This window comes from Castor canadensis, chromosome 10 (genome assembly GCF_047511655.1).
Source record: "Castor canadensis chromosome 10, mCasCan1.hap1v2, whole genome shotgun sequence".
Taxonomy (NCBI): domain Eukaryota; kingdom Metazoa; phylum Chordata; class Mammalia; order Rodentia; family Castoridae; genus Castor; species Castor canadensis.
The window spans coordinates 116,638,890-116,653,391 of NC_133395.1; the positions used below are offsets into that span (position 1 = coordinate 116,638,890).

Sequence of the window (14,502 nt, forward strand, 5' to 3'; positions counted from 1 at the left end):
GTTGTATCATTGCTTAAAAATTACTAACATAAAAAGACTTACTGGGCCAGGTGTGGGAGTACTCATCTGTAATCCCAGCTATTGAGGAGGTAGACACAGGAGGACTGCAGTGTGAAGCTAGCCAGGGCAAAAAAATTAGTAAGACCCTGTCTCAAAAACTAGCTAGGTGTGGTGATACAAATCTGTAATTCCAGCTGCTCAGTTGGTAGAAGTAGAAGTGTCACTGAGACTGGCCTGAGCAGAAGCCTGTGACTCTATATGTAAAACAGACTAAAAGCAAAAGGGCTGGGGTGTGGCATGTGTGGTAGGGCCTCCCAAACATGAGGCCTTGTGTGTGTTCTCCAGTACCACCACCAAAACATGCACACAAGACTCTGAACAGACCCCTTAATGGAACCCTGGCATAGGGATGCATAAAAATCAATTCAGACAGCTCCATTGTAACCCTTGAGCCACAAGCAGGAAAGAGAGTTGGAAATCCAGCTGACCCTGGTGACTCAGCCTATCTTATTTTATCAGTCTGTTTTTTTTCCTTAACAATTGAAATAGGCTCACTTGACTTCAGGTCTTGCAAAGCCCAGAACATCCTCTCATTCAAGTGTCACAACAAAGAGGTTTTAAAACTAGTGATGGCAAGTGTGTGAAAGTGTGGTATTTGTTAGACTTCAGCTGGGTGGGACACCTGATTCTGGGAGCCAGCTTCCTTCCCTGGCCTTGCTGGCCTCCCCTCAGGCAGGGCATAGAGAGGTGACTGATTGTGGGCTCTGGGTAGCAATTGGGGAGAGTGTGTGGAAGATGCTCACCTACTGCCCAGGGCTCTGAGGTAATGACATGCTTCTCTTCTGCCCACTGTCCATTGCTGACAGCCACACCTCTGAATTTCAAGGGAGACACTGAAGAACCATCCAGCTGCAAACTGTGTGCCACAGTTTGGGAGAAGGGGAGGAAGAATTTTAGTGACCAAAAAGCACCACAGACACACTTTAGTGATCAGTGCCACAAGTCACCTGGTTGTAAGTCTCTGCCTCATTGTGTACATCCCTTGCTTTGAGGGCTGAACATACTCAGAAGCTCTGAGTATGTAGGAGAAGCAAAGCTGGCCTCGTGCCCTTTTTCCTGCCCAGACGCCTTGAGAAAATCTGAGCCCAAGAACCCAGTCCATCTGCTGTGTGGCTGGAAGGGCCTAGGAACCTGGAAGTGGGACCCCAGTTGAGGGACTAGGGTGGATCCTCCTTGACCAAGACTTGGGATGGCTGCCTCCTACAAGTTTCACTGAGGAGTGGACAACTGCCATCTTTAAGTTCAGGGATCTCTTGTTCAGACACCTAAAGACACAATTCAGCCTTGATTTTTTCCAGGCAAAGAAGGCAAGATGGAGGGAAACTGCAAGTCAGTCTGCAATGTTGGTGGGTCATGCCATGGCCAAGCTGCTGCCTGGCATCTCTCCCCAGGAGATGGAGCTCTACAGTGTGGGGTTACCTTGAAGCAGCTCTGGGTGTGATGCTGCTGCAGGCTCACCAGGCTGCCAAGGCTGACAGGAAGCCTGGGGCAGGCTGGTAGTGTCTACCTTGAACTGCTAAGCTTTCACTTTTCCCTCCTGCCTTTGTCCTTTTCCTCTCAAAGTTGATGACAGCATGTGGTGGTAAGGATAATAGTAATAACAGTGCTCTAGCATTTAACAAAAACTTGATGGGGTGGGGTGGAGGGGTGGTGAATGTCTGAGTGCTGGGATGCAAAGTGCCTCAGCTGTGGGGACAGCAGAGAGCAAAATTGACTAATTTCCTGACTAGTTAGTGGAGCTGACCCTGTGGGCACAGGAGGCTGATGTGCCATAGTAATCTGGCCACATCTGTGGTAGGTGCACTGACAGAGAAGGGCAGGTACCTTAAGTGTGTGCTCGACAGGGCATCTGTTCTTTTTTGTGGAGTTGGATGTAGAAGAGGCCTTAGCCAGTCCAGAAGAGGGCATGGGAAGGGAGTTCCAGGCCAGGTGAGCTGGGGGCCATGGATTAAAAGTAAGCTTGGGGGCATTGGGAAGCCAGGAAGTCAAGGGACAGCTCAGCACCTGGCCCGTGTGTGTTGCTCTTAGTACCACGTTTTCTTTCAGGAAGGTCCAATCAGCTGTCCGTAGTTCACCTCCTGGGTGGTCTCTGAGTGCCTGTCTGGGAGTTTCAGGCCACATGGGTCTGTCAGCTCAGAGCTGTTCTTTTTTGACTTTTGGTGGTACTGGGGTTTGAACTCAGGGCCTCATGCTTGCTAGACAGTCACTGCAATTCTCCTGATCTCTGTAAGTAGCTAGAATTATAGGCATGAGCCACTGGCACCTGGCTAGAAGTTTCCTCTGGCAAAGACCTCACATGTCCCAGGTTTACATCTATGAGGTGGGTCAGTCAGTGTCCCCTTGGAATGGAAGAGCAGCAGCCTTGGAGACTGGTCATGGCTCTTCTCATGAATTGCTTGACTCAGAAGTAACAAATTGAACGTTTCAACCACATGTAGATTCACAGAATACTTCATTTTTCTCCTTTTGTTTCTTGCTTGCATATAACATTCAGATAATGGCTTATGGCTCTAGGCAAGAGTTTGGCACAGCAGACACTCAGATATTAGGTGACTAAATACAGGAGGGGAGAGAGGTTACATTTATTAAGCACTTACTGTGCACCATTCCAGGCATTGTGCGCACTTCTTAGCTTTCTTTACCTACTTCTTACCACCATCCTAGGATATGGTTGATTTTAGTTATTCCTGTTTGGTACATGAGGGAAAATAAGGCGCAGAGAGGGGAATGGAACATCCAAAGTGACAGCTGCTGGTTCCAGCAGCTGTGCTTGAAACCACCCTGCCACAGAGCCTTTCAGCAGGTGATGTTGCTGAGTGGGGAGAGACCAGAGTTCCCCAAATAGCCAAGTCATAGTACAGAGTGTGGCCTTGGTGACACACATTCTATCACCTCTCCATTCTTGCAGTTTCTTGTTGGCTGTCCTGACATGGCTGTTTTGGGTGAGGATGACCTCTTGTCCTCATCGAGAAGAACAAAAATGTGACATGGTATCTTCCCATGAGTTACCACCCCTGCCACGCTGGTTAATCATTGACAGCCAGGTGAGGTGCTGGACTCGGCAGTGGGGGCTCCAAGCATGTGCTGAATGGTGCAGTAGGCACACAGATGGTTGCGTGGATTTGGCCCACCTGATGGAGAGGGGTTGGGGAAAGGCTGACCTATCCCTGAGTCCAGGGAATGGGTCCATGAAGGAGACATTTCCAGGATCTTTCTGAAGAGTGCTAAAAACAGATGCTTCCCACCCCATAAGTGCTCCCGTTAGGTACAAGTGCTTCTTAACAAGGACTGGACAGTGGATACACAGAAGTGATATAAAAATATCCCATCTTATCCTTGGGTTCAATCCCCAGCACTGCTCCCCCTCACAAAAAAAAAAATCATCATAGATTTGCAGGAGCTCAAATTAACTTTTTAGCTATTAAAAAAAAAAATGCCACTGCTCTCACTTAAAAGAAATACTGGATAATTTCAAGTAGTTTGAGAATGTGTGTGTGGCTTGAGGGTCAGTGTTATCCAGAGCCAAGAGCGGTTATGTGGGAATTGTGATTGGTTGGATTTAGGGAGGAGAAACCCAGGGCCAGATTCCAGGCCACCGAAATCCTAGCAGATTCTGGGAGGCTGGGCAGGCAAGCTGGGTGTTGGCTTGTTTTATTCTTGACTGAGGCCCTCAAGCAGCTTTTAAGATGGAGAGGTTTCCGGCTGATCTGGTGTTTTCCTCTTTTATGGTTCTGCTCCATGTTTATAGTCTGCATAAAACCTGCAGCGCACACTCAGGTCTGAGAATGCTGGAATCCAAGGTGATGGTCAGACGACACTGCAACGCCGTTGAGCATTTTGCTTTCACTGCCTGGGGAGACTTCTATTTCCTGTGAATGGGAACTGGGAAGTCTTTTTGGGCGAGACTCCATCTTTTTTGTTTTTCCAAGAGTTCGGTTAAGCATTTGAACCTTCACCTGTCAAAATCACTTGGAATGAGGACTGCTTTCCCTTTGGTTTCTTAGGATAGCAGAATGAAGGTATCATTTATCCCAGGGAGACCATAATAGGGGCTTTCCCGTTTGGACACCCACCTTGAATTCATTGGAAACAGAAGTTCTGGGCATTGTATATTTCATATATTTGGCTCAGACTTTAACTGGGTTATATTTCCCCAAAAATCTTTTTGAAAAAGACTCTTGTCTCATTCCTTTAGAGCAACATGTGTAAGTTGGATAAAAATAGAGTGAACTGGATTCATGTTTTGAATTATACATTAAACCTGCAGGCTTGCTTTTGAAAAGCATTTAACACATAACTCAGGGAAGCTTGAGTTTTGCAGACTGACGTCTGTGGCTGAACAAGACTTCCATTCACATCCCTTCAGGTGCAGAGACCAATGACTCTGGTGTGCCTAGGCCACCACCCTAGTCCTTTTTCATTTGTGCTCACCTTTTTGAAGATTGCTCTTCTCCCTTTAGCTGGAGTGAAGGAAACTGGCATGGAAATTTGTTTGTTCTAGACTTTCTGATGACCACTAGGTAGTAAGTTGGTACTCAATAGTACTTCAAAGACAACCTCATAACAGGACATCTACTCCAAAAAATTAGTCACAGTCAAGGACTGCCAGATGGAGAAACATCTGGTCCCAAGGGATGAATTGCTCAGAAGTCCAAGTTCTGTACAAGATCCAGGGTTTTATATTGATCATTGCTGCTGTCTTGACTACAGGATCTCAGAAGCTGGGCAGGCCTCATGGTCACATGCTCTACTTGGTTTAGTGCTTTGCTCTTGCTGTCTTTAAATTTTTAGAGCTGTTTAGACAGAGTCTGCATTTCCCTTTCTTACTGGGCCCCACAAATAATAGAGTTACTCCTGCTTTTATTTGTCAACTGAACATACAGGAAAAAAATCCTAGATAAGTTAACTTGGAGTGAGGCTTCCTTAAGTTTGTTATTGGTCAGTTCATGATAACTTTTATTTTGTCCAGTATAGATGATTGGGTGGATTTTTTTGGGGTTTTTTTGGCAGTATGGGGTTTGAACTCAGAGCCTCACACACTTGAACCACACCTCCAGCCCCAATTGGGTTTGATTATGACTAAATCTGCAACTGTAAAATTATTTCTGGTTTCTGTGGGTTTGGGTGTGGGCTTTCGAAGAGGGTCTTTTGTTTGTAAGATTGTTGGAGATCGAACCTGGGGCCTTGCACCTGCTAGGTGAGTGCTGTACCAGTGATCTATATCCCCAGTCCCCAAGTTAATTTTTTTTTTAAAGTCCCAGCCTTTTAGTTTTGAGTGGTACGCCATGCACTCCTTAGCACATATGAATGTTTTCATGTGGTTGTTGTTGAGTTTCATTCTGTGCAATTTGGTATCTGTTAAACCATATTCAGGTGGCTCGTGGTTAGTTTGGGGATGACTCTAAGATGAAGAAGCTTCAGTTCCTCAGCAGGCACTTGTGGTTCTGGCATGGGGGTGGGAGGCAGAGGATCAGATGGACGTTCCTGTTGCTGAGGGAAAGGAGCCTGGCACACTTAGCACACTGATGGGAGTATAGCACCACTGGCTTTGGGGTCTAGAGCCAAGGTGTGTCCCACAGGAGGATGAGGTAAAGAGTCTTTTTGGCAAAGGTCTACAGAACACATAGTGGCCTCAGGAACCAGGGCAAGCTGTCATCCAGGAACCAATTCTTGAGCTTGGGTAGGGGGTACAGTGTGTGGGTGGGGTGACACAGGTAAAGGTGACTGGCTGGAGCTGGGGTAGGTCCTGAGTTAAGACAGTTTGACTGTGGGCAGCAGGGGCCATTGGTGAGTTTGGAAGCACAGTGGTAACCTGCCTAGAAAGATGGTGCTGGGTTCGGTGAACAACTCAGCTTTGTGATTGTCAAAGATTCCAGGAGTGGGGAGAAGGTGCTGTGTGCTTATTGGAAAGATGTGGAGAGGGATTTACCAAGAGACTTAGGTAGGAAGAGATGACACACTGTGGAAACTACCAGGGACTTGAAAGAGGAGTCCAGGATGGTTCTAATGTTTTTACCTTAGGGTCCCAGTAGAATAACAGGGATTTGTAGAGGATGTTTGGTGAGGCGGGAGCAGGAGGCAATGATTCTAAAGATAATGTTTGAATTTTGATGGGTGCAGACAGAAATTGGAAAGAAGACAGAGAGCTGGAATGGCTGGCTAGGGTTATCATTGCTCTGTTAAACAGGGGTAGGGCTAGATGCAGGTGGCTCACACCTATAATCCTAGCTATGTGGGAGGCTGAGATCATTAGGATTGCCATTTGAGGCCAGCCCTGGAAATAAATAGTTTGGGAGACCTCATTCCCAAAATAACCACAACAAAATGGATTGGAGGCATGGCTCAAGTAGCAGAGCACCTGCTTTGTAAGTGCAAGGCCTTGAATTCAATCCCCCGGCCCACTAACAAACCAAACCAAACCAAAACAAACAAACAAAAAAAAAACAGGAGTAGAAGTAGAACGAGGCCATGGCTTGGGCTGGTCACATCCCTCCAGGCAGCAGAGACTTTGCCTAATTGCATTAGCTTAATTATTAATAGCGTCTTTTCTGACTAACTTGTCAGGGTGGCAAAGATGAAAAAGATTGATAACATCCAACACTGGTGAGAAGAAAGGGGAAGCTAGCCTTCTAAACCTAGGGAGGAGTGTAAACAGAAACAACTTACCAGGAAAAGATGGCCAGGACGTAATGACTAGGGAAAAGAAATATTTGAAAGCTGCTTGCATAGAATAATGGACACTGAGGACAGTACGTACAGACACTGGTGTGTGTACACATACATACTGTCTCACTATGTACCACCAAGTTAGCAGGTGGTTATCTTGGTGATGCAACTTCCCCTCCCTCCCCCCTTTTTTCTTTTTTGCAGTTTTGGGGCTTGAACTCAGGGCCTACACCTTGAGCCACTCTGCCACCCTTTTTTGTGATAGCTTCTTTTGAGATACAGGGTCTCATGAACTATTGGTCTGGGCTGGCTTCGAACCGTGATCTTCCTGATCTCTGCCTCCTGAATAGTTAGGATTACAGGTGTGAGACACTGGCACCCATCCAACCTCTCCTTTTTATTGTCAATATTTCTGAAATGATTTCTTTAAATTTTCAAAACCCTTTTTATTACAGACCATTTTAAGCATACACAAAAACAGAGACAATAGTACAATGCATTTCCATGTACCCATGATCCAGTGGCATTAGTTAACAAGCGCTTGCACTTATATTTCATATTTTCTCATTTCAAGATTTTGATGCAAATCCTAGCATTGTGTTTTTTTTCTTTTTGTATGGGGGTGGCACTGGTGTTTGAACTTAGGGCCTTATGCTTGCTAGGCAGACACTGTTACCTTTTAAGCCATTCCATCAGCCCTTTTTAGTGATGGGTTTTTTTGAGGTAGGGTCTCTCAAACTATTTGCCCAGGGCCGGCTTTGAACTGTGATCCTTCTGATCTCTGCCTCCTCAGTAGCTAGGATTATAGGTGTGAGCCATCAGCACCCAGCAGCATTGCATTCTTTCACTCTTAAATATCTCAGTATGGTTCTCTATGGTTTCATTTTTTTTTTTTTTTTTTTACAAAGAGCATGACCCATACTTGTGTGACCCAGAAGAATGACTAAGCCTGTTCTGCCTCCCTAGATAGCAAAGCCATTGTGGATGGGAACCTGAAGCTCATCTTGGGTTTAGTGTGGACTCTGATCCTCCACTACTCCATCTCCATGCCCGTGTGGGAGGATGAAGGGGATGACGATGCTAAGAAGCAGACGCCAAAGCAGAGGCTGCTGGGATGGATTCAGAACAAGATCCCCTACTTGCCCATCACCAACTTTAACCAGAACTGGCAAGATGGCAAAGCCCTTGGAGCCCTGGTAGATAGCTGTGCTCCAGGTAAGTAAGTGCCCATGGCTGCCCAAACCATCTCTTTGGGATGGCGGCATGTAGGCCCCCAACCTCCTGGTTTTCAATGGGAAAGCTAGCTTTGCTATGATTGATGGGTGTCTTCTGGATTGAACCCAGTCAGAGAGACAGATAACAGAACTAAAAATGGCTCTGTTTACCCTTCCAGTGGCAGATCCTCTAAGTATGTCCATAAACATGTTTGAACAGTGAATCCAGTCATTTATCTAAATCCCTGATGAAGGGCCCTAGTACTTGAACTTGGAGCAGGCCTTGGGTTTAGCTTGCAGACTCCAAAGTTTCAAGTCTTCCCTCATTGGTGCCTAGTTTCCTGTTGGCTTCAGCAGAAACATGTGGACCTCTTAGGTGGCTTGGCATGCAAACCTAAAACCTTCCATTGAGTGGAAAGTACTTGTTTTTATTAACCACTGGTTTGACTATATATGGCTTTCTTTGCCCTTTTCTTTCTGTGTGACTGTGTAATACTGGTTGGTCAGGATCCAGCTGGAGCTTTTTCTGCCCTTGATGGGCTCTTTTCTGAGTGCTTCAGTGTATACCAAGATTGTAATTATCCTCACTAGAGGGTTTAGACTGATGGGTAGAGTTTGCTGGGACACACTTAATAGAAAAACCAGAACCAGTATTTATATATCCCCCTCAAATTGTTTTTAATTTTAAAAAAGAACTCCCTAATAATCATATTTTCCATTTCCTGAGTTCTCTATATGTGCCAGGCACATTATATTTATTAAGGTTCTCAATACACTCAAAGAAGAACTAGCTAGTGTCACTTGGGTAGAGAAGGAGAGCTGTCTTCAAGGCCTCATTCTTCTTGAGAGCCTGTAAATTGGTGTCATCTAACTCAAATTACAGCATTAGTTCATTTCCCAGGACCATCTAAAGATACAACTTGGTATACTTCTTTCCAGTTTAAATCTGAGGATTTTTATTCTAGTCTTCTACTACCTGTGCTTGTAAAGGCTTTTAAAATAATTCTAGGATTATGCCTTTGAGCAAATGGACTTTTGAGTCATACAGGATGCTAGTTTAATCCACGAATAAGGTTAAAAAAAAAAAAAGTCTCTCCTGTGAAAAAGGCACCAGGTTTGTTTGTTATAGTAGACCTTCAAGCAATGAATAATCCCTGTCTTAATGCAAGAAGATAGCAGCCTGAAGGAGAAGTCTTTGCTCATGTAGAACAGTTTCCTCCTTGATACATTACTGTCTTTTATACTTTTTGTCCATAAAATATATAACTCACTGAGCTTTTAGAAGATATTATACTCTGAGTTCAGAGAACAAATGGGCTTAGCTTTCCACACGTGGCTTCTTTTCATCTCTTTAGTCAACTAATGCCAAAAGCATCTTTTGTGCTATGTTAACAGGTCTTTGCCCAGACTGGGAGTCCTGGGATCCACGAAAGCCTGTGGATAATGCACGAGAAGCCATGCAGCAGGCCGACGACTGGCTGGGTGTCCCACAGGTATAAACATGCATGTCCTGTCCTAGAAGACTGCTCTTACCCACTGGCTCATTGTGGCAGTCTGGATTCCTTTCTGGGTCAGACAACAGTCTGACCTTATTGGTATCTGCCTTCAAAGAGCATTTATTGCCTTTGGTGCTCTCCCACCTACCTCAGTTTACTCATAATAATAGGTTCTCAGGGATTTAGGAGCTTGTAGATCATCCAGAAATCTTCATGTCACTCTTCTTTGTCACATGTTGGCAAATTTTCTATTCTTTGTGCTCCAAATAGTTTTTGAAGGCTGTCTCTAAAATCCAAAACAGCAAGGACTAGAGACGTGGCTTAAGTGGTAGAGCTCCTGCCTAGCAAGTAAAATCCAAAACAGCAAATGTGGGTTGAGCTGAAAAAAAAATTGCTAGTATTTGACCATTTTTAAAAACCTATAGAAAAGAAAGGTGATATTTTAGAAAAAGTCATAGGACTTAGATTTTTTTTTTTTGTGGGACTAGTATTTGAACTCAGGACTTCCTACTTGCAAACAGGTGCTTTACTGCTACTGCTTGAGCCACACTTCCGATCCATTTTACTCTGGTTATTTTGGAGACGGGTTCTCATGAACTATTTGCCTGAACTATGATCCTCCTGATTTCAGCCTCCCAACTAGCTAGGATTACAGTTATGAGCTACTGGTGCCTGACTAGGCACTGGGGTTTGAACTCAGGACCTAGCTTGCTAGGCAGCCGCTTTTATCACTTGAGCCACTCCACAAGTCTAGAATTTTATTTTTTAAAGGTTAAAAAAAAAAGCAAACCAGGATATCTCACCCTTTAGTAGAAATTGTGGAAGAATTTGTATTGTCTGTAATTCTATCACAGGAATAGCAAGAGGACTTGGGAACTGAATATGCTTTAGTCACCATCTAAAATAGCCTGCAGTCCAGTCTTTCTAACAGGGGAGAAAACTAGTGTTTTTTTTCTTCTAAAAACTTCCCCAACAGCACCATGAATCCCATGGTAAAGTCCTGGTTAAACAATCCTATCACAATAGGTTGGTATTCAGAGCTGAATTCAGTGTATTTTGTAACAGGATTCCTTGGAAGGTAGGAAAGCATGCCTGTTTCTTTGGTTTGGTTTTAGAATCATGTCTGTGCTACGTGAACCATTTCTTGGCTTCTCCAACCTGAGGAAGTGGTGTGGTTTGTTTTTCCACCTCCTATTAAACCTAAAACCATCTCCCTCTGACGTTCATGTGATATTGGTTCTGTGAAGTTGTTAAGGAGCTACTGGGGAGGAATGCCAGGTCAGCACACATTCTTCTTTTCACGGAATGCACTGTAGGCAACTGTTCAAACCCCAGCACCTATCTTGTTCTTGCAAGCTAATCATCAAGATGGTTTTTAGTGCTTTTTATCACAAGGAGAGGGATACGGGGTGCATCTGTTCATCCCATTAATGTGTTCATGTGGCTTATGAGACAGAGCCTTCTATTCCCCAAAGAGGTGTGGTTCATCTGCCTGGCACCATTATTGGGGGCAGGAAAGACTTTGCATGTTGTTTGGGCTGGGTCAGATGGTGGAACCCAGCTGTTGACGCCTTCAGGGAGGTCCCCTGCCCAGCAAGGGTCTAATCTTGTTCCTAAGCTGAATGTTAGCAGATGTTCATCTCTTTTTAATGGCTTTGAGACCACACATTTGTTTTTTATTTTTATTTTATTTTTGGTGGCACTGGGGTTTGAACTCAGGGCCTCATGCTCACTAGGTAGCTGCTCTTAGCCACTTGAGGTACTCTGCCAGCCCTTTTTTGTGATGGACTTTTTTGAGACAGGGTCTCACAAACTACTTCCTGGAGCTGGCTTCAAACCATGATCCTCCTGCTCTCTATCTCCTGAGTAGCTAGGATTACAGGTGTGAACCACTGGCACCTGGCTGAGACCATGTATTTAATATGTGCCTGTGTTGTTGATTCTTGTTTGTTTTTTGAGATGGGGTCTCACTATGCAGCCCATGCTGGCCTCAAACTTGTAATCCTTTTACCTCTACCTACTAAGTCCTGGGATTATAAAAAAGGCACCACCTTGCCTGGCTCCTTATTGATTTTATTTTTACAAGTAGAGTTAATAGAGATGTGGACACGGGGTAAAAGAGCAGCAGAAGTGGCTGTTTATCTGTGTACCTTTTCGGAAACATTTTCTAACCCTGTGTGTACTTGTTTCCTCTTCTCCTGACTTGTTATAGCTTATTCCTTTATCCTTTCTGAAGGATTGGCCAGGGAGTGAATGGAGTTTTTTGGGAATAGGGAGCATGAATCTCTGGAAATCATATGCAGAATTTTCTCTAGAAGTTCTCTCAGCTTCCATAGGGGATAGCAACACCTCTGCAAGGTTAATCTTGGCGTTTCAGTGTAATGTAATGTTATTTAAATGAAATGCTGACTCAGTTTCTTATTATTTGTAGTGCTTAGTTTAAGAGAGATGTGCAAAAACCTGAGTGGTTTCAAAGTGGTGTGTCCAGGTGTTTACCCACCACATTGGTATTCTAGGTCATCACTCCTGAAGAAATTATTCACCCTGATGTGGATGAGCACTCCGTGATGACATACCTCTCCCAGTTCCCCAAAGCTAAGCTCAAGCCAGGTGCTCCTCTGAAACCCAAACTCAACCCAAAGAAAGCCAGGGCCTATGGCAGAGGTAAGTGCTGGTCTTGGGATCTGAGGTTTGGTCTCTGATGTTGGATATTATGATGTGGTGTCAGGTAGAATGGTCTCAGAACTGAGAACATAGAGAAGCTTAAGGGCTAAGACCATGGCTTAGGTGGTGGAGTTCCTGCCTAGCAAGTGCAACACTTTGAGTTTAAAACCCTAGTATTGCCAACTAACAAAAAAAGAGGACTTAAAAATACCATACCAGGCCTCCTCTGCCACACTTACTTATGCCCATCTTATTCTGCCTTGTGAATCTGAGGCTTTAAAAGTGCTTCTGTTTTCATGTGGGAAGGAAAGGGTGATCAGTTTGCGGCTTTGTGATTTTCATGCAGTACCCCTGAGTCTACAAAGGGCCACTTCTCCCATTTTTCAGAAGAAGAATCAGAGCCTGAGCCCCCCAGGGTAGTGGAAGTTGGTCTTACCCCAGGTCATCAGTCAGGGACTGGGCCATGTGGGTGCTGATTCATTTCTCCTGCTAGGCAAAAGCTGCCTCAGATTTCCAGATGGAGCGGGAGCCATAGTTAACCCCTGACAGACACTTCCTCTCTGAGACATCCTGTTTATGACTGAGGCTTCTGCAGGACACTGTGTTGCTCAGAACATGATGGCTGAGAGGCACTTGGTATTCTGGTCGACACCTGGCCTTTTTAAATGTTTTCCTTTTGGTGGTACTGGGGTTTGAACTCAAAGCTTCAAAGCACACTAACTTTTAAAAGGGACCAGTTACATAGCTGTGTGGTCTGATTTCTGGCACAGCGGGATCTTATACAACTTGATATTGATACACCCAGAATTGACAGTTGTCACCATTCTAACTTAACACTTTTCTCTCGCCCTTTGTATGTGCATTTATATATGTTCTGAGTCTGTGTGATTGCAGAATTGTTGGAAAATGCATTGCAGGCATGGTGACAGTTCACTCCTCAGTACCTCAGTTAGCCTCTTCTAAGAATAGGATATTCTCTTATGTCACCACACTGTTATCACACATAAGAAAATTGAGAATGAGTTTATACCATCCAATACCTAGTTTACATTCAAGTTGTCCTAAGGTTGTCTTTTATAATTACCTGTTTTACAAACCAAGATCTCATTACAGTTCACATACTCCATTTTTTCTTTAATCTCTTTTGACTCTTCTAACATAGAATATGTCTCCCAGTTTGTTTTTTAGTAGCATTGACTTTCAGAAGAGTCCCAGGCAGGGTCTTGCAGGATTTCCCCTGCCTGGATTCCCTTGGAATACAGAGTTTTCCGTACTCTTGAGACAACACACTGCCAGGCTAGAGGTGCTGACGAGGTGCTGTCCTTGTGCCCAATGGCTGGGTCTTTTGTGGGTTTTTTTGGCATGATTTAGATCAACAGAGAGCCTGAGGGTGCTGGGACAGACCTCCTAGCCATTTGAGGTTCTGTCTGATACTGAGGTAGGGTCTGTGCAATCCTCTGTGTTTGTAGGAATGGGGGATTTTGTTGGATGCAGTTCTCCCATGTGCAGTCACTTGTCCGTGCTTGCTTTCTGAGCCATAACCCAAGGTGATCGTTAGAAAGATGCACCTGAATTTAAAGATCCCTTCACTGGCAAAAAAACAGTTGCAAAGAGCCATGTAAATCCCTTGTCAACAAAATTGGATGGATCTAATCAATGCATAAAATGCTTGTTTGAGTAACCTTATCACTGGCTGTCCAGTTTCCCTGTTGTTAATGTGAGGCAGTTTCCTTTTACAGTGCTATGTTCTAGAAAATGACCACTTGCTATGGTTCAGGAATGTGACTGGTCCTTGGCATTTCCTTCTTGTGCCTCTTTGTAAGTGTTGTGTACTTGGGGGAGGAAACAATCTTTTTTTTCTTTCATGTTTATATATGCATGTGCAGTTTGTTTTGGTTTTTTTTTTTGCATTTTTTTATTGTGATAAATTTCCCATTTTAAGTATTCAGTTCCATGGCATTCAGTACATTAGCAAATTCATGTACTTAACAGTGCCACCATCACCATTGTCCATCTCCAGAACATTGTTCCTTTCCAGAGTAAAATACTTTACTCATTAAACAATTGCTCTTTATTCTCCCTGTCCCCAGCTCCTGGTAACCTCTGTTCTACCTTCTGTCTCTGTGAATTTGCATACGTGCCTCATAGAAATGGAATCATGTCACACTGTGCTTTTGTGTCTGGCTTGCTTCACTTGGCATGTTGTAGCAGAATTTCATTCTTTTTTTATGGGTGAATGTCATCATACTCATATGCTGTATTTTGCTTATCCACACATCTCTTGATAGACAGATCGGTTGTTTCTACCATTTAGCTTCTGTGACTAATGCTGCTATGAACATGGATGGATGTGTATCTGAGTCCCCGCATTTAATTCTTTTGGCTGTAAAGCTATGCACATC

General features: G+C 44.2%; 1 protein-coding gene across 7 annotated transcripts in view; it reads left to right on the forward strand.

Annotated features, from left to right (window-relative positions):
- The window catches only part of Flnb (filamin B), a 133,117-nt gene that overhangs the window by 44,420 nt on the left and 74,195 nt on the right, over window positions 1–14,502 (forward strand). For all 7 annotated transcript variants that reach the window (XM_074044044.1, XM_074044037.1, XM_074044041.1 and 4 more), the window contains exons 2-4: window positions 7,693–7,941; window positions 9,336–9,433; window positions 11,953–12,100. In XM_074044044.1, the coding sequence (XP_073900145.1) occupies window positions 7,693–7,941; window positions 9,336–9,433; window positions 11,953–12,100 (495 nt within the window). The remainder of the gene's footprint in view (window positions 1–7,692; window positions 7,942–9,335; window positions 9,434–11,952; window positions 12,101–14,502) is intronic.